This window comes from Podarcis muralis, chromosome 13, assembly GCF_964188315.1.
Source record: "Podarcis muralis chromosome 13, rPodMur119.hap1.1, whole genome shotgun sequence".
NCBI classification, from domain to species: domain Eukaryota; kingdom Metazoa; phylum Chordata; class Lepidosauria; order Squamata; family Lacertidae; genus Podarcis; species Podarcis muralis.
The window spans coordinates 27282350-27302239 of NC_135667.1; the positions used below are offsets into that span (position 1 = coordinate 27282350).

The 19890-nt window shown below is 47.6% G+C and overlaps 1 protein-coding gene across 1 annotated transcript; it reads left to right on the forward strand.

The window, feature by feature from the left end:
* HROB (homologous recombination factor with OB-fold) lies at positions 1-18064 on the forward strand. The gene is made up of 10 exons (XM_028703056.2): positions 1-163; positions 734-784; positions 1022-2137; positions 3976-4059; positions 5095-5235; positions 6191-6299; positions 8386-8471; positions 9427-9576; positions 11114-11357; positions 17365-18064. Exons 1-10 carry the CDS (start codon positions 161-163, stop codon positions 17436-17438), a joined length of 2058 nt encoding a protein of 685 aa, XP_028558889.2. The 5' UTR covers positions 1-160; the 3' UTR covers positions 17439-18064.
* Positions 18065-19890: the final 1826 nt, after the last annotated feature.

Consider the following 19890-nt stretch of genomic DNA (forward strand, 5'->3'; position numbering starts at 1 on the left):
GGGCGGCTCGTCATCTTTGAGGCGGCCAGTTCGAATGCAGAGCTCGGTGAGCGGAGGTGCGGGCCTGGATGCTGGCCTTCCCTCTCTCGCTGCATCCCTGCGTCGTCCTTGTTTCTTCACACCGTATTAACCCTGGAGTTTTGGTTCTTCTGCCTCCACGATGGTAAAAGAGGGGCAGGAGGGACTGGGGAGGAGGGCAGTCCAGAGGGAGGACAAATGCCTTATAAAAACATAGCCACAGCCCGTGCAGCAGGACTGTAGCCCGTGACATTGTAGCCCATAATAAGAGGGTTGGCCTGTAAAGGGCCACAGGGCTCTCTTGTGTTTGCTGCAGCAGACTGACGAGGCTATTACACTCCCCCCAAACCCCGGGAAACATTGTTTCAACACAGTGCAAGATATAGTAATAAAAAACGTTAAATAAATCAGGCAGTCTTTTGAATACCTCAAAACTTCTTTGTGGGTGGAAGATAATCAGGTTAAAAAAAAGGGCAAGCCTGTTATGTATGTATTTGTTTAGAATGCTTGGATTCTCCTTTTTTCAGCCCAGAGAGACACTTGAAGTGGTGTACCAAAACAACAACAACAACAACAATTTAAAAAACCTCCAAATCCCACTCAGGCTTGTGCTGGAACAAAAACTGCATGTAGCTAGAATAATTCAGATAGTATAAGTTCAGGCAGTATACAATTTTTTTTTAGTTATTATTTCTCTCCCCCCCCCCCCCAACAGGCCTGTGGTCTACAGAAGCTGTTTGCTGTGGAGGCAGACTTTGAAGATGAGGTAAGAGAATATTTGTGAATCTGGGTGTGGTGGAGAGGACAAAGGTTTCTACTTACTTGTCGAAGGGTACTTTGGATGACTTCAGATGGACCTGTGATGGAAGAACTCTGTTGGCCAAATGGCAAACAGAAGATACCTTTAAGCCAACCATGGGCTCTCAGGCTCAGAATTCTCACGTAGTACAAAGCTGAGGGATGGCACCTCATGACAAGTATTCTATTTCTCTGTTCTTGGTAGGATTTTCTGTCAGCTGTGAATGATGTCGAGAAGCAAGCCCTGGATCCACCTACAGATAGCTCAAGATGTCTTAGACCCCTCTCAACTGGATTGAGAGCCCCCAGCACCACCATTCCGGTCTCTGAGGGGCCAAGGGTGACCATGTCCCCAGTCTTGCAGGTGCAAAACTGCTCCAGACTAAGGTTTGGAGAAGGTAATGTCAAAAGCAACCAGAAGACTCCTCTGGTGACCAGCTTCACAGTTCAGAAGGACCTGGCACCCACTGCAACTGAATGTAAATCGAGCGGCACTTCAGGAACAAGGTTCAGATTTGTGAAGCAGCCTCCAGCTAAGATCCCCACTGGGGGTGCCCACTGCGATGAGGAAATTGACAATGAGCTTGTATTGGCTGCGTGCATGGATCTGGAAGAGTCTGATACACAGTCGTATCCGGGATCCTTCAGGTCCAACTGTGTGTCCTGGGAGCAAATGCGAGATAATAGTGTAGCAACAGCGAAGAAACCACGAGTGGTAGATTCGCTGGCATTGACTGACTCTTTTGGGTCAGAGACCTCACAGTTGCAAAGGACTTGGAAACAACCCGTGGTAGAGGTCATCAGCCATCTCCAGCCGGCAGAGACTTCTCCGAAGTTGCCGTTGAGGCCTCCTGCTGTAGACTCTTCCTTGTCTCAGTCTCGCCTAGGGTTGAGTAGCAGCACATGTGCCCTTTCAAACTCCAGCTGCCAGGTGCTCAGGCCTTTCCAGGCATCTCTGCAAAAACCCACTGCCGCATCCAACAGCCCATGCTTGCCTCTGGTTAGACCCTGCTCTTCTTTTCAGTCAGCAAGTACCCCAACAAGGCCGCACAAAGCATGGATGCCCAATCAGAGCTGCTCTGTGTCCAGAACGGCCAATTGTGGTGCGCAGCTGCTTTCTGCATATGGTCCCCCAGCAACCTCTATGGAGACTTCACCTGCCAACCCTAAAGTTACCGGAAACCTCCAGTCACCTGTGGTCACCAATCACCTTGTCCGTTTGGTCACAGCAGCCAACAAGATGCCAGAGCCAGTGACCCAAGTTCCTTTGCGGGCTAAGATGCGGCGCTTCCCGGGACCTGCTGGCATTCTGCCACATCAAGTAAGAGGAACAGCATGATAATAGGGCAATCTTTATGTTGGGGATGGGAAGTGTATGGCTGTCCAGATAGTAACTACAGCTACCTTTGGCTCTAACCATTGGCCATGTTGCCTGGGGCTGAGGGGAGGTGCAGTTCAGCAGCATCTGGAGAGTCACAGGTTAGCCACCCCTGCTGTATGTACAAAGGAGTGAGGATACTTTGGAAGTACCATACTTTTCAATGTATGACTAGGTTTTTTACTCTAAAATAGTGTTTAAACCACAGAGCCTAGGGCTTGCCGATCAGAAGGTTGGCTATTCGAATCCCCACAGCGGGGTGAGCTCCTGTTGCTCAGTCCCTGTTCCTGCCAACCTAGCAGTTTGAAAGCACGTCAAAGTGCAAGTAGATAAATAGGTACCGCTCTGGCGGGAAGGTAAATGGCGTTTCTGTGTGCTGCTCTGGTTCACCAGAAGAGGCTTAGTCATGCTGGCCACATGACCCAGAAGCTGTACGCCGGCTCCCTCGGCCAGTAAGGCGATTTGAGCACCGCAACCCCAGAGTCGTCTGTGACTGGACCTAACGGCTAGGGGTCCCTTTACCTTAATGTTTAAAAACAGGGGTCGTCTTATACACAGGGGTCATCTTCCCCCGTTTTCATAAATTTGAGTCCCCCAAAATAGGGGGCGTGTTATACACGGGGGAGTGTTATACACAGAAAAATACGGTATATGTGTGTTGTGAAATATTATTACCTTATTTCCTCCACTCCACCCACAGTTGCTATGTCACAAAAGGGGCATAAAAGCTGCCATCCTCCCTAAGTTTTCTCTGCTCCAAAATGCTATATGGTTATCCTAGTGATGGGGATTACTAATTATCTCCCTATATGGATTCACTGAATGCTTCTTGGGGTGCCTGCAGGTGATATAACTTTTTTTGCTCTGCTTTGCTGATACAAATGCTCTGTGGTGGCTTAGAAAAACAATGCTAATGAAATTAATAATATAGAAAAAGGATAAAATATTAAATTGAAACCTCAGTTAAATATTTTTGCTGAAATATTCCGCATCCAAAAATCACTAAAAAGTGACCTCTGACTGGGACTGAAGGGAAATTGAATATAGAAAGAAAACTTGTACATTCTCTCCTGACTTGGGACATAGCTTTGACTCAGGGAGGACAGGAAGTCAAGCTAATAATTTTAGTCTATGCCAATGGTTTCTATTAATAACAACAACAACAACAACAACAACAACAACAACAACAACAACAACAACAACAACAACAACTTTATTATTTATACCCAGCCCATCTGGCTGGGTTTCCCCAGCCACTATGGGCAGCTCCCAACAGAATATAAAAACATGATAAAATGTCAAACATTAAAAACTTCCCTAAACAGGGCTGCCTTCAGATGTCTCCTAAAAGTCAGATAGTCGTTTATTTCCTTGACATATGATGGTAGGGCATTCCACAGGGCGGGCACCACTACCGAGAAAGCCCTCTGCCTGGTTCCCTGTAACCTCACTTCTCGCAGTGAGGGAGCTGCCAGAAGGCCCTCGGAGCTGGACCTCAGTGTCCGGATAGAACGATGGGGGTGGAGACGCTCCTTCAGGTATACTGGGCCGAGGCCATTTAGGGCTTTAGGTAGGGTTGTGTAACTGCCTTGGGAGCACAGAATTGGGCCCAGACTACCACATTCAGCACTCTGAGAATCTCAGCTTTCATTTTTTAAATGCGGCTGGGTGGGAGGGAGGGATCTACCTACCTTTGGATATCTTACTTTAAGGTGAGTCCGTAACTCTGGCAAGAATTTGTGTTCATTAGATTTTCTTCCTTTCCTTGTTCCATAAAATAGCCAGATGGGAAAAACTTGGAAGAGATTCTCATTACAACTCCACAGACACCAACTCATGGGGCTCTAGCGAAGCTGCGGACGGAGGTAATTCATGGTTCTACTCTTCCCTTTCTTAATAGAAGAAGTCACGCTGCAGAGGGGGATTGGAAATTCTGCATTGCCTCTGAGAACCCAGCTGTGATGCTAAGCACACGATTACAAACCCTGTTGGGTGTCTCTTCATTTAATGGGATATGAATTTCATTGGAACCAAACTTCATGGGAATGGGAGATTTAGCCCCTGCCTTTCGCAGTCCTGATGCCAATAAAGAGTTCCTTACCGTGTAACTACTGTATTAATGGTGATGGTCGCTCCCATTGGTGCCACAGGGTGTTGCTAGCCAAGCTGGGGGGGGGGGGGTAACTTTTATCAGGCTCAACCACAGGAAGGGAATGGTTAAATCTCACCCCTCCATACACTGTAGTCCTAGTAAAAATTGGTGCCCTGTACTGGCTATTAATTTTTTTTAACCCCAGCTCTGAAGCAGCGGTGCAGAATGACCTTCACAGGAGAAAACTGCAAGTTTCCATCCCTTCTTTGTATTTCAAAAAAGAAAAAACTAACTCATCTGTGGAAAATCTTGAAATCTTTAGTCTAGTACTTCCAGGCGTCACTTGGTTATTCTTATTGCACAGATAAGGTCAATATTAAGGATGATGAATTGCAGAAACTCACCTCATGAGCCAGAGCAGTCCTGGAAACAACATTTAACAAGCCTTGTCAGGGAAGGGTTCAGGTAGCTTTAAAAGATGCCTCTGAGCATGTGCTGAGTAACCCAAACCAGCCCTTGCATGTCTTGGACTACAGCAAGTTTTTCATACGTCTGGTCGTGGAGACACTTTCTTGTTCTGCTTCAATAGAGATGTTTCTTCTAACTAGACTTTTATATATTTTAATGTGTGTGAGAGAGGGTGAGGTGGTGAGGAGGAGATTCTGGAGTGAGCAGAGGAAGGAGCATAAGCAATATGGCCTTCACAAAAAAGCTCCCATAGATAATGTTGTCTCCAAATGACTAAGTGCTTTACCCGAAGGTAAGGTGAAAAGTAAGCTTTAACCTGGAATTGTGTGTGCGACTCTAGGAGATGCCTCCTTCCCAGCAGCCAATAGAAGACGAATTTGGAAGAGGCCCTTGGGCTGCCATGAAAACGGAGCTGGGATTGGACGAGAGAGATCCGTCCTGCTTCCTTAGGACATACAGCGTTGTTATGGTGCTCCGTAAGGTAAAGGCTGAGTTTGGTTTTGCAGGTGGGAAAATTCCACTTCACTTGAAGAAGAATCTCATCTTGAAGTGCAAATGCCAAAGATGATAAAATGGTTGGGCCTGGAAGCAAGGAGGTATTGCAGTATTACTGGAGCCATGGATAACCTTATCAGTAATCTGGATGGGATATATACTGTGATCCATCTGCAAGGGTACAGTATACATATAAACATATTTTCTAAAGAACATACAGAAGTTCCTCCATAACACCTTGGAAGTGTTGGTGACTAGTATTCACTCTAAATCCAGCCCAGGGAAGGCCAACATCTGCTCCACGCAGCTGGGAATAACTGTCCACACCTCTGGTAGGACCACTTGCACCAGGTTTGCATGCACTGGTGAACAAAGGTGGGGTGGGGCAATCCGCCCCAGGTGCCATCGGGGGGGGGGGTGCCATCGTGGTTACCCCCAGGACGTTTGCTGCACACACCCCGGGACGTGCACTGCTTGCCACGCACCTCCCTGACACGCACCATGCCCCCGGATGTATGCCAGAGCCGGAGCAGGTAGCTTCGCCACTGCATGAGGCCTAGTCTGGTAAGAAGGTAAAAATGGCGGGTTGCTAGGCAACTCCCACATGCCTCTCCCTCCTGCCTCTTTTCCTGCTGCGCATCAAGTGATAAGTGAGGTGTGGGCGGTTGCTTGATGTTCACCTGTCATCCTCTCCACCAACCTTGAGCCACCAGGAAGCGAGCTACGAGGCCTCTTTGGCCAGCTGTCCTTTCGCTGTGTGTCACTGTACAACAAAGGGCAGAAAGAAAGCTATATTAGAAGGCCTCTTCCATATCCTTCGCTGCTCTTGCGATCAGGCACCTTTTTCTCAAATCTCAAAAGTTAATACAATCCTGATTCAGATTTGCTACCCAGACTTCCCACAAATAGCGTGTTTCCCTTGCTCGTTCTCTTTCACGCAGGCAGCCCTGAAGCAGCTCCCAAAGAACAAGGTTCCTAACATGGCCGTAATGATTAAGTCAGTAATGCAGACCAACGTTGACGCGGGTGTCGTGTTCAAAGACCCTACTGGTAAGGATGAAAAGAGTTCAGTGTAGTGACTTACTTATTCTGCATGCATTATTGGTGGGGTGTTTTTGCTTTGCCTGTGGTGTCTGGGCAAACCTTGTTTGTTAATGACCACCGTCTGACTCATTTCTGGATGCTTGAATTGATTCCTACTAAATATGTTACAGTCCTTTAGGCACATTGTGCTACTGGGAATTGTTGCAGGGGCTTCCACTAGCTTAACAATAGAGCTTGTATATAGCCCTGAGCAAATCTGTGTGTTTTGCTGACCCCTTGTGTTGATGGTGAAGGATGGAGAGGGAGAGTGCTGCCTTTTCGTTAGATTGAGGGAAAGGGACTGGATAGTTGTGACATGGGGTTTCCCCCAGAAAAACTTATTTGGAGCCAGCAGAGAATTGGACAAATGTTTCAAATTCTTAAGTAAAATGTTTTAGGTGCTTAAACAAAATTTGTGAATAGGTATTGGGTGGGAGAATTGCCTAGACAGGCTGGCTTCTCAACCCAGAAGTGAAGAAAGAAAAAAGGCAATGGCTGGAGGGAGTTAGTTTTCAATGGACTGCTCAAATATTGATTAAGCTTTTTTCCCTTTGCTATTGGAAATATGTAAAGGGAAAAAAGCTTAATCAATATTTGAGCAGTCCATTGAAAACTAACTCCCTCCAGCCATTGCCTTTTTTTCTTTCTTCACTTCTGGGTTGAGAAGCCAGCCTGTCTAGGCAATTCTCCCACCCAATACCTATTCACACCCAATACCCTTTGCTATTGGAAATATGTATGTTGGGACGCGGGTGGCGCTGTGGGTTAAAGCCTCAGCGCCTAGGACTTGCCGATCGAAAGGTCGGAGGTTCGAATCCCAGCGGCGGGGTGCGCTCCCGTTGTTCGGTCCCAGCGCCTGCCAACCTAGCAGTTCGAAAGCACCCCCAGGTGCAAGTAGATAAATAGGGACCGCTTACTAGCAGGAAGGTAAACGGCGTTCCATGTGCTGCGCTGGCACGCCAGATGCAGCTTGTCACACTGGCCACGTGACCCGGAAGTGTCTGCGGACAGCGCTGGCCCCCGGCCTATAGAGTGAGATGGGCGCACAACCCTAGAGTCTGTCAAGACTGGCCCGTATGGGCAGGGGTACCTTTACCTTTACCTTTATTGGAAATATGTATGTAAAACATATTTGCATTGACCATAACAAAAAAATAAGACTGGGTAAAAAGCAACTTGCACCGAACAAAAACACAAACAAAACAAAAAAATTACAAACACAATTTAATTCTTGGCATTTCCAGTTACAATTGATATTGGCAGTAATCTTTTTGTTCATTTTTCAGCTTTGACTCCCATTGGTACCTCTGGCTCTCCAGATGTTGCTGAACTCCCACTCCCATCATCCCTAACCATTGGCCATGCCGGCTGGGTCTGATGGGAGATGTAGTTCAGCAAACATCTGGAGGGACAAAGGTTCCTCACCCGGTTTAAATCCAACATCTGCCAGGGAACAAGCAGTCCAGCAAATATTGAGGCAAGTTCTCAGTTGAGCTAGTCCCACAAATGCACATGGAGTTTCCAGACTGACATTTTGGCACCAATTTTTTGTGGGCATAGTTTGAAACCTTGGTGCTCTATGCTACCAGGTAATACTAACAGGGCATTAAAAAAAAAAAGTAGGCCATTTGGGATGGTTTGCTTTTTAACTCTCAAGCATAAACATTCACTGCAAGCCTCTCCAGTATAGTTTGTTTTAGTTGCCACTCCCTACACAGCCACATTCTTGACTTCCTAGGATATGTTTTCATTTGACCATCACAAGGAATAAACAGGCAACACTGAAGTTGTCCTTAGAAGTCCCAAGCCTAGGTGGGGCTGATATGTGCATTTGCCTGGGACTAATTGTTCTTTGCTCCAGGTCACTGGCAAATTATGTGGCTGGTATTGAGTGCTTGGGACCCTTCCTTCGCTGGGCTCTCCCTCCCATCTCTGTGTTCCTGTATAAAGGGCAGTGAGAGCTATTGGTGTGTGACGCTCATGTGTTTCCGCTTTGACTTCACTGTATACTTAGTGCTCCTGTACCTGATTGGTTTGGCCTTCTGTCATGCAGGAGAAATGCAGGGCACAATACATCGCCTGTTGCTGGAGGAGAAACAGAGTGAATTTAAGGCTGGTTCAGTCCTTCTGCTAAAGCAGGTACTAGAAAACAAGAAATCAAGGGCTGGGTGAGCTTTCATTTCCATGCAAAAAAATTATAGCGAATAACTGGCATTTAAGACCTTCTGCTACAGGGGATCCAGAGACATTTTTGAGTGATAGTTCTGCTTGTTTGTGCCCCTGCTGGTGCAGTTATCACCTCCAGATTAACACAAGTTAACAAAAACAAGTTACCCCTTCTAGTTTTGTGTCAAATAGATGCAACCAATGTCAGTTGAAAGCAGAACTGACAAGTCAGGAACCATCTACCAAAGACTGTCCATTCAATGGTGGAATGTTCCTCCTTCTACTCCCAGAGAGCTTTCTTTACTATTATCTGGGTGCTCTTTAATGAGGTCCATGAGAATATGTAGAAAGGTGTCTTTTCTTAGAATTCTTTGCCCTAGAGACTCACTTAGTCCATCTTACTTCTGGAGATTGTATGCGTCACTTTTATTCAAACCTCTTGCACTCTTTAGATGAGCTGGTCCAGGACACCAATTAAATAATATTATCTCCCTCCTTCTTTTTAGAAGCTGGGTTGTATATTTCATTCTTTGGTTGTGAACTACCCCTTTCCAGCAATGGAACATCTGCCCCTCTATTGTTGTTTTTATTTTTTATTTACTTTATTTTTTACTCTTTGGGGGGGGGGGGGAATCAATAAGAACTAAGGTGTGCCTTTGCTGGGGGAAAAAATCCCCTCTTCCTGTTCCCTCCTCTTATGTGAGGACAGGATATAGTGCTAAGAGTTAGTATAACAAAGAGAGTCAAGTGTTACTTCATCTGGAAAGACTTTCAGCTAACTTTTGGAGAGCAAAGCTTTGCAGGGATAAGTCTGAGCAACTTCAGCCTGCGCAAAGACCATTTAGGAGATGTGCACACAGTGGCACAAAGTATAGTCAATTGTGCCATGTACCATAGGCAGTATTGATACCTATCTTGGGTTTCACAGGTGGGTGTGTTCTCCCCATCCTATCGCAACCACTACCTCAATGTGACACCCAGTAATTTGGTGAAGATATATCCTCCGGGATTCAGCAGTGAGAAGACCCCTCAGTTATGCCGAGAGATTGAGGGAGGAATGCAGATGGAGCCACCACAGGTAAGGAGCAGGCTCTCCTTGGCACAATTGCTAGGATATAGGAGAGGCTGTGTGTACTCTGGATACTTAAAAAAAAAAAAGGTGTATGGAGGCACTTGTTCTTAATTACTGGGAGGCTGCATTTCATTAAGATTGGCAGCCATATGCAATGTATTAACTGTTAAAATGTGGGGTGGGGGGTGGCACTGGCTTTGCATAGGTCCCTTCCTCCTCCCACACCTAGCAAATTCTTTGTAATAGTTTAACTTGGAAAAATTGCCTAAATTCCTATTTTCCTTAGTTTACATAGGTGAGTTTTGAAGTGTATCTTGATGCAGTATTTCCACCAAGTGCTGATTTCTTTCTTGCTCTCTCTTTTAAAACTTTGTCAGCAAATTCTGTAAAATGGGAATAGCAGCTGCTAAGGTGAAATGCATGAGCAAATGCTTGAATGTTAACAAAACGTTCAAGATGAAAGTAAAAAAAAGAAAGCAACAGGACAGCTCCCTCTTCTCAAACATGCCGTGCTCAGGTCTGTCCAAAGTCAGGATGGATATGGAGAATGAGGAAGCAGCCATTGCTGCCTTGGTTAATTCTTATGCAGCTAAGGGCCTGCTCTGTGAGAGGAAATTGAAGGAGTAAGGAGGAGGACACTGAGAAACCAGTCTTCTATCAGCTCAGACCACTAGTAATCTAGATCAGACTTAACTACTCTACAGTGACAGGAACTGGCTCCCCAGGGTTGCAGAGACGTATCTTGCCCTGCCTGAAGATGCTGGGGATTGGACCTGAAGCCCTTTTTTACACTTAAAGTATATGCACTGACCCTGAGTTACGCCACACGAGGGAATTGGCTTGAGTGAGTGAGATAGACAAGGGATTCCACTACACCCATCAGTAGATGATCATTCTGTTCCAGTTGTAATCACTGTTCATAGACTCGTAGAGTTGGAAGAGACCCCAAGGGTTATCTAGTCGCACCCCTGCAATGCATACTTCTTCCTTCTGATTCTCTTCCCAAATCAAATCTTCCTTCTGAAGTTTAGGCCGTGTGCGATCACATGGAGAAGTCATGCTACTTCACTAGTAGAGCACATGATCTTTTACTGAGAATATCTCTGGCTGAGCCTCTGCCTATACTAGCATATCAAGGACCCAAACTCCATGCTAGATCTCACCTGCTTCAGACCTCGGAGAGCTTTAACTCAGGTGTGGGCAACCTTTGGCCCTCCAGACATTGCTGATCTGCAACTCCCATCATTCCTGTCCATTGGCTTTGCTTGCGAAGGCTGTTGAGAATTGTAGTTCAGCAACATCCCAAAGTCCAAAGGTCCATACACCTGTTTTAACTGAGCAGTGCAGACCAGGGTTGGGGTGCTCCTTGTGATGATGTTGGACTCCCAAATCTTACAGGGCTGTACTAGATTTGTTGGTGTCCTTATAATAAGGCAGCTCCATTTATCCTTTCCTGTAATTGATATCAGGAGCCAGTTATGATATGGGACTGTGGCTTGGTGATCAAAGTATGAAGGATGCTAAACTCAAACATTCTCTGCAGCCTCTTGGAAACTTGCAAGTGCAGCCTGTGCCGGAATTCCAGCAGGATCCTCCCACCAACGCCCCCGTTGCCATGACTACAACAGACAACAGGAACAAAGGAGGACATGAGATGGATAAGGACCGCTGTCAGCAAGTATCAGCATTGGATAAAGGGTCATCATCAACATCAATTCCAGGGGTCTCTGGAGCAGGCAAATCAGTTTTGCACTTTCCATCCTCAAAGGCTGAAACAACTGATTTGGGTAAATAGAACTCTTAAGTAGCAATGGACTAATAATGCCTTTCTGTCTCTCTTTTCCCACTGCCTCCTCCAGAACAAGGAAAATAGGATGGGGAACCTGTGGCTCTCCATTTGTTGTTGGGTTCCCTTCAGTTCCAGCCAGCATGGCCAATGCTCTGGAAAGATAACCAGCAAGATGGACTATAGAAAAGTCCTACTGAGCCAGGTGCAGCTTACAGGACTACATGTTGCCAACCTCCCCGCTGCTCCCCAAGCACTTAATGACTTTTGGATCAGCAGATGGCATGCAGAGCCCTGTGTGTAACCATTCAGGGGCCACACATAGAGCACTGCATCCCACCTGCTGATTTGAGAGTGTGCGGCAAAAGTGGATACAGTGGTACCTCGCAATACGAATGCCTCACAAGACAAAAAACTCGCTAGACGAAAGGGTTTTTTGTTTTTTGAGCTGCTTCGCAAGACGATTTCCCCTATGGGCTTTGTGATGGGATGATGAGCTGCTTGTGCGTAAAAGCGTAGTCCCTCAGAGTCTGTGCACGTTCACAAACCTCTGTCTGTGACGGAGCCCCTCAGACATGGCTGCTCTAGTCACTTGCAGATTCCGACAGTGGTTGCTTTCGGAATCGTTTCCAGCATAAAAGCTCCTTAACGGAAACACGTCTTCTGGACTCACGGCGTGACAGTTTCCGGCGAGGCGTGGGTCTCCCTATGGGAGCTTCAGATACCTCCCCACTGTTCTCGCTGGAAGCGTCTCTGAGCCCTCCCTCCTGCTCGCATTCCCTCAGAGATCCACTCCTCCCCCGGCTGGTTCCTGCTTCAGCTGTTGAGTCTCTCCCAGCCTCCCTGAGCCCCTCCACCACCTGTTCCTCCGATGGCAGTTCCCTGACATCCACCTCCCCTCCAGGGCCCCCTTCACCCCCTCCCGTTTCCTCTCCTCTGAGAGGTGAGGAGGTAAAACCCCAAAAGGAATCTTCTTCATCTTCAGACGTCTCGAACATTTCCCTCCATCGGTCGCCGTCCCGGCTCGCTGAATCCTCCTCCTCCTCGGACTCTGTGAACCCCTCCAACTCCTCTTCTTCGTCGGTGGTGGCAAAGTATTCCCTCCGGAACCTCGCTACAGGCTGAGGCTTGCGTGGGAACCTCTGATGAAAAGTTTCTATTAAAACCTCGTCATTGACATCCTCTGCCCTGACCCAGGTGTTTTCCGACTCCGGTTCCCCTTCCCACATTACCAAATACTCTACTTGATCTCCCTTCCACCTGGAATCGAGGATCTCCGCTACATGGTAGCTTTGTTCCCTTTCCTCCATTGCTGGTCCCCGAGTGACCCTCCCTTCTCTGTCCCCTTTATACAGTGACAGCAATGACCTGTGGAAAACTGGGTGCAGCTTCATGTGGTTCGGTAACCGGAGTCTGAAAGCCACTGGGTTGACCTGTTGTGTGATTTCAAATGGGCCCAATCTTTTGGGTCTTAACTTTTTACAACCCCCTTTGAAGGGTAACCCTTGGGTTGACAGCCACACTTGGTCCCCCACCCTAATGGTTTCACCTTCTCTCCTGTGTTTGTCTGCCTGCCTCTTATATTCCTCCTTGGCCCTGTCTAAGTTAAGTTGGAGCTGGCGATGGATCGCTTCCATTTCTTCTACGAACTGTTTGGCAGCTGGAACGCTCCATCTCTCCCCCTCCCCTCCTGGGAAAGCCCTGGGATGGCACCCGTAATTAGCCAAAAAGGGGCTCATCCCCGTGGACACGTTCTCCGCATTGTTGTAGGCAAATTCCGCCAATGCCAACTTCTCCACCCAATCATTCTCTCTGTCATTGACATAACACCTCAAATATTGCTGGAGGATGCCATTGGCTCTTTCCGCCTGCCCATTGGTCTCAGGATGCCGGGCAGTCGAGAAATTAACCTCTACCTGCAGTAATCTCATGAGCTTCCTCCAGAACCTGGAAGTAAATTGTTTCCCTCGGTCAGAAACCACCCTCAAGGGGGCGCCATGCAACCTAAACACATTTTCTACAAACAATTTAGCTGTTTCTTCTGCCGTGACAGCATGTGAGCAGGCTATAAAGTGTGCCATTTTGGTTAACAGGTCTACCACAACCATGATGGCTGTTTTCCCTCTGGACCTTGGCAGATCAGTCATAAAATCTATGGCCACTGCTTCCCATGGTCTTTCTGGTGTGGGTAGCGGTTCTAATAACCCTGCCGGCGCCCGCCTTTCCCCTTTGGCTCGCTGGCATTGGTCACAACTCCTCACATACTCCCGCACGTCTTCCCTGACCTTGGGCCACCAAAATTCCCTGGTCACCAGCCACATGGTTCTGTGTTGCCCAAAATGCCCCGCTGTGGGGCTATCGTGCAGCTGCTTGAGTACCTTCCCCCTCAACTCTCCTTCAGGTTTTTGTCAATAAACTCTCTTAGCACCTGTATCTCTCTGTCTGACATGGCATACAACTTGCCTACAGGGAGCTGTGCCCCAGGCAGTAAATTGATTTGACAATCAAAGGGTCTATGCGGTGGTAATTGGTCAGCTTCCCTTTCGCTGAACACGTCGCTGAGATCTGCATATTGTCGTGGTACCTTCACTTTCTCCGTTACTTCCGTCCCTGCTAGGGTAGCTTGGGCTCCTGCTGAACCCTTTCCCTCCTTGCAGTGTTCTAAGCAATGTGCGGAGCCAAAGGAAACCACTCTCTGATGCCAGCCCACCAGCGGATCATGTAACGCCAGCCAGCTCATCCCCAAAATAATGGGAGCCCCTCCCAAGGTGGCCACATTAAACGCTATCAGTTCTGTGTGCCTTGCCACCTTCATTATCATTGGGACGGTCTGCAAGCTGACTTCTCCTCCCAACAGTTCCCTGCCATCGATCGTGGTCACCTGCAGGGGATTGCTTAAAGGGATCGTCCGTATCTGGTGTTCAGCTGCAAACTCTTTGCTCATGAAATTGCAGGAGCTGCCTGAGTCCAACAGCGCCTTTATCTTTAGAGGGTATCCGTTTTGCAACTCTAGTGACACTTCTATCACTAGGGCAGGTTTAGGAGGTTCTGGCGTGGGCACTTTCACTGCTCTTTGGCCTGGCTGCTGTGCCCCGACGGTGGCAGCCAGGCGTTGGCTTTTACTTGCTCCGGTATTTCCTCCACTCCTCCCTCCACAGCCCCCACCATCCCTTGCCATTCCTTCCTCTGGGGGCATACTCTGGCAAAGTGACCTGGCTGTTGGCAGAGATAGCATTTCCGGGCGCCTTTTCCCTCCTTCTTCCCCCCTTCACTGGGCTTTGAAACTGCGCGCGCGCGCGCTGTTCCGATTTCCATCGGCTCTGCCGGCGGGAAAGCTGGCTCTGGAATGTCTGGAATGCGGAACTCCTTGCAACGTTCCCCCTTCCCTTCCCGCCTCTCCAAAGCTCTCGCCTCCTGGCGCGCTCCTATGGTCAGCGCAGATTTGGTCAGCTGATCCATAGAATCCGCCCTGGGCCCCCGGGAAAGCTCATCTTTCACCGCCGAAGCAAGACCTTCTTCAAAAAGCATTTGAATGGGTTCCGCCGATAAGTCCCACCCCAATCTGTGCACCAGCATGGTGAATTCAGTCCAGTACTCACGGACAGATCGGCTTCCCTGCTTGCAAGCCATTAGCTGTCTGCGCACCACTCCCTTCTCAATATCGCTGGAAAACATGAGATCCATTGCACGAAAGAACTTCATTGTGTCCTTTAGGATGTCATTATGCGTTGCCATCAGGGGCCGAACCCAGTCCCGCGCCCCCTTTTCAAGATGCCCAATCACGAAAGCCACTCGCGATTCCTCGTCAGGGAATTCCTCAAACTGCACATTGAGAGCATATTGCATCTCTGTTCTAAAGGCATGGTAGTCCTTGGGGTCCCCCCCAAACTTCTGCACCAATCCTGGTACCTTTCTGGTGAACTGGGTGGTTTTCCCCTTCTTGTCTGCATCCTGTGCCCTTCTCTCCTCAAGCCTCGCCGTCTGCAGCGCCAGTTGGATCTCCAACGCTCGGTACCTTTCTTCCAAGCTTGGACCAGCTCCAACCCCTGCTCCTCCGGTTCCGGCTGGGTCACTCATGATGCCTTTTCCTGCACCAGCAGCTTACAAAGACTGTCGGAATGCTGTGATGGGATGATGAGCTGCTTGTGCGTAAAAACGTAGTCCCTCAGAGTCTGTGCACGTTCACAAACCTCTGTCTGTGACGGAGCCCCTCAGACATGGCTGCTCTAGTCACTTGCAGATTCCGACAGTGGTTGCTTTCGGAATCGTTTCCAGCATAAAAGCTCCTTAACGGAAACACGTCTTCTGGACTCACGGCGTGACAGTTTCCGGCGAGGCGTGGGTCTCCCTATGGGAGCTTCAGATACCTCCCCACTGTTCTCGCTGGAAGCGTCTCTGAGCCCTCCCTCCTGCTCGCATTCCCTCAGAGATCCACTCCTCCCCCGGCTGGTTCCTGCTTCAGCTGTTGAGTCTCTCCCAGCCTCCCTGAGCCCCTCCACCACCTGTTCCTCCGATGGCAGTTCCCTGACAGGCTTGCTTCGCAAGACGGAAACGTCTTGCAAGTTTGTTTCCTTTTTCTTAACACCGTTAATACAGTTGCGACTTGACTTCGAGGAGCAACTCATAGAACGCGGTGTGGTAGCCTTTTTTGAGGTTTTTAAAGACTTTGGTGATTTTTGAAGCTTTTCCAAAACTTTCCCGACACCGTGCTTCGCAAGACGAAAAAAATTGCAAGACGACAAAACTCGTGGAACGAATTAATTTCGTATTGTGAGGCACCACTGTATGTTGTTCAACGATAGAATAAGGTACAGTGGTGCCTCGCAAGACGAAAAGAATCCCTTCCGCGATTCTCTTCGTCTAGCGGTTTTTTCGTCTTGCAAAGCAAGCCCATTGACAGCTTAGCGGATTAGCGCTACAGCGGTCTAGCGGCTTTTCGCGATCAGCTGTTAAGCGGGTTATCAGCGGAACAGCTGATAGGCGGCTTAGGAAAAGGGGGGGGAACCCGCGGGGACGCGCAAGATTTTTTCGTCTTGCGAAGCAACCCCATAGGGAAATTCGTTTTGCGAAGCACCTCCAAAACGGAAAACCCTTTCGTCTAGCGGGTTTTCCGTCTTGCGAGGCGTTCGTCTTGCGGGGCACCACTGTACTTGGCATGCCGGGGACTGAACTTAACTTTTGAAAAACGGGCAAGCTAGCCCTCCTTGTCCGGGGAGAGCTTTGATAAGCAGCATCTGGCAACAGCTTTGAAAGCAGAGAGAGATCGGCCAGGGCTTTTGGTGCTGCCAAGGGGTGAAGCTGCATGCCTCTGTGCTGCTCCTTTGCCCTTCCTCATGACTACTGCTGTCTACCTGCATTCCTGCCCACTCAGCCCGGTTCCTTCCCAGAAAATTCCAAATACTTTGGAAAACCTGAAACATGGAAGCAGGTCAAATGTATGAAACGCAGATGCAAAGTAGAAAATGTTTGGCCATGGAAAGAGGCGCTTCCTAGGATATTCACAGCTGAGTAGGGACATAAGCATGTTGGGCCTCGGCTAAAACAACGGTGCTACTGGGCTATATTTGCTTAGAATGCAGGTTGGCAGAGACACTGCATAGATGGGGCCATGTCACCTGAACCAGTGATAATTCTACCCACCCTGGCACTGTTTGCTTTATATATATAATGACAATAATTGATCCCCACCCCACCCCAAAAAAGTGGGGGTGGTGCAGAGATTATCAGAATATGAATTCCTCACTGGTTGTGAAATGTTGTGTTTGCACTCTGTGTCTGAAGCATAGACTGGACTAAGCCCTGACCAGAGCCTTGCTCACTGAGTCTAAATGAGTCTGCAATATTTTCTTTCCGCTCCCTTTATTCTCAGTTGCACAGCTTTCCCACAGGCTGAAGAGAATGGGGCAGCCCCTGATCTTTGGAGAATCTTGTGTGCAAATAGGAACCCGTGCTGGGGTGATTTATTTCCTGTTTTGCAGCCTGAATAACTTTTCATGCTTCCTATGCAGATGACCTGGACCAGCTTCTTGGAGAACTACCTGATGACTTTTTCTCCAACTTTGATGCCCAAAGCAATCTATGATAGCTCACTGATGCTCCAATAAGAGGACCTGCTGTCATAGAACCATGGCTATTGTCCTGAGCCCTGCACAGACTTTTTTGCCCAGTGAGGCTGACTCCCTTGCACATATCTTTGAGATTTTTGCCTTCAGCATCTTTATCAACATTGGTTGTGATTGGAGGAAAGAAGCTCCTTCATAAGGCAGATAACAAATCTGATGGAATTGGACAGAAACGGGAGCCCCAGCAGGAATAGCACTGGACATTAAGCTCCTGCTACTAATTTTACTGCAGCCTGCCATTTGTTTAAAGGCACAGCCTTCCAAGCAACAAGATATCTGGCAGTGCACACCCAGCATCACACCTTGCTCCAGGCCTACTTCTGCCTGCGCGGGGCGCTTTGCCTGGATGTTTAAACCAGCCAGAACGGTCGTTTAGCACGTTAAGCAGCTGTCGTTCCCTTCCGATTTGAAACACTATCTCTCCTGATGCCTGCTTCGGTACTCAGTCACAAACCATGTCAGGGGCAACATGCAAATAATCTTGTAAATAACCTTGTAAATAATATGCGGATGGAAGCAGTTAGCAAAATATGTGAAGTTGACTTTTGCCGATAGAACCTTGCGAAAAAGATGTTTGTGAAAGGAAGGTCTTGAGCGTGTTGTATCTTTTTATTTAATCCTTACCTTTTGTTCCTTTGCAATTGACATTTTGATTGACCGTGGGTTTTAAAGGGAGTGTGTGCATAATATGTTTTATACATATTAACTTAGAGATCTGGCTCCAGAAAGGCAAGTAACCTTCTCTGCCAGGTAGCTCATGCCAATTTGAACTCTGGATGTCGTAGCAGCCATTCCTAGTACTGAGGCACTTATATGCACACTGGTTACTTCACACAAGCAGGGATGGGGAGTCTGTGATCCTCCTGTTGTTGGACTCCACTTCCCATCAGCCCCAGCCCCCTTGGCAAATGGTCATTGATTGGCTAATGGACGGAAGCTCTTGGACTGGAGGACCACAAGCCTCCCAACCCCGCTACCTCTCAATTTTCAGAGTTGGCGCCGTATACCCATTGCATGATTGCACTTCTCTACATATTGAAGTGAGGAGCATCCCCTGTTCATGTAGAGCTGCTTGGATACATAAAATCACCTCCATATACTACATGGATAATGTGGGTCTGAGATGTTGAAGCTGGATAAACCCAGCTTGTCTCCTTGGGAAATTTAGAGCAAAACAGAATGCTGGCAATAAAGAACCAGAAACAGCAAAAATGGAATGCCTTTTTCTTCCCATAAAGTGCTGCAGTCAATGCTGTGGTAGTTTGACCAGTTGCGTCAATGTATGTGATCAAATTTCATAAATTTATTCAAATGACAAAAACGTGTGTTGGAACTGGTTGTCCACTTGCACTTTTTGGAGATGGTCTTATAAGTGTATAATAAGAAATGTGTGTCATTGCTGCTGTTATCCCCTGCAAGATTAAATGTTTAACTATGCTTATAGAACTATAATATGGTGGCATGCAGAGAACAACTCACTGTCAGATTGGTTGGAGGAAAAAAATACAGCCCCTGGAGCCTTTTTTTCAAACAGATATTTCAGTTAATCACAAATAAAAAGGGGGGAAACTATGCATAAAATAGCACATACAGATGGGAAAACGATACGATGGAAGAAAAAAATGTACACTAACTACTGTTTGCGCACAAGCTTCAAGAAAAGCTGACTGAATGTCACCCTATTTATTTTTATTTAAAATACTGCTAATGATTGTGAATATCAAAAGTGGTGTACAAAAGGTAAAAATGGTGCCATGAATAATAAACGTAAAAGGATACAGCAAAGTGGTTTCTAACTGCTACATTGAAGGCTTTGGTAAACAGGAACATCTTTAGAAAGAAAGCTTTAAATGTGTAGTGTAGATGCTGCCAGAAAGAAAGCAGGCGGCAACCATCTCCGACTCTTGGCAAGTCTCCTGGGGACAGGACATTGTCCTCTTTGTGCTCATGTTGGTACCCAGCCAACTCAAATTGGGATAAGGTTTGCAAATCATTAGACCAGTGTTACGGGGCGAGTTCTAGCATTCAAATGCCATATGCTTAGCTGCCCCCGTTATACACATGAGAATCTTCATAGGTTGGTGGTAGAGGTTCCAAATAGGCCAGTGCTGGATTTAGGGCGGTGAGGACAATTCCCACACACGGTGCCGAGCCGAAGGGGACGCAAAATTGAGAAGATCTATAATTCAGAAGATCTCTTTGGGGGCACCAAATTATCAAAGACTGCCTCTGAATTGGCAAGCAGACAGACACTTAAAATCAGGATAGGGAGCTTGTGGCCCTCCAGATTCTAACCAGCATCAGCTAGCATAACCAATGGTTAGAGGTGGGAGTTTTAAACAATAAAAGCTGGATTGCACAGCTAAAGGAAGCAACAAGGAATGAGAGCCGTAGTGGATGGGCAATGAAATT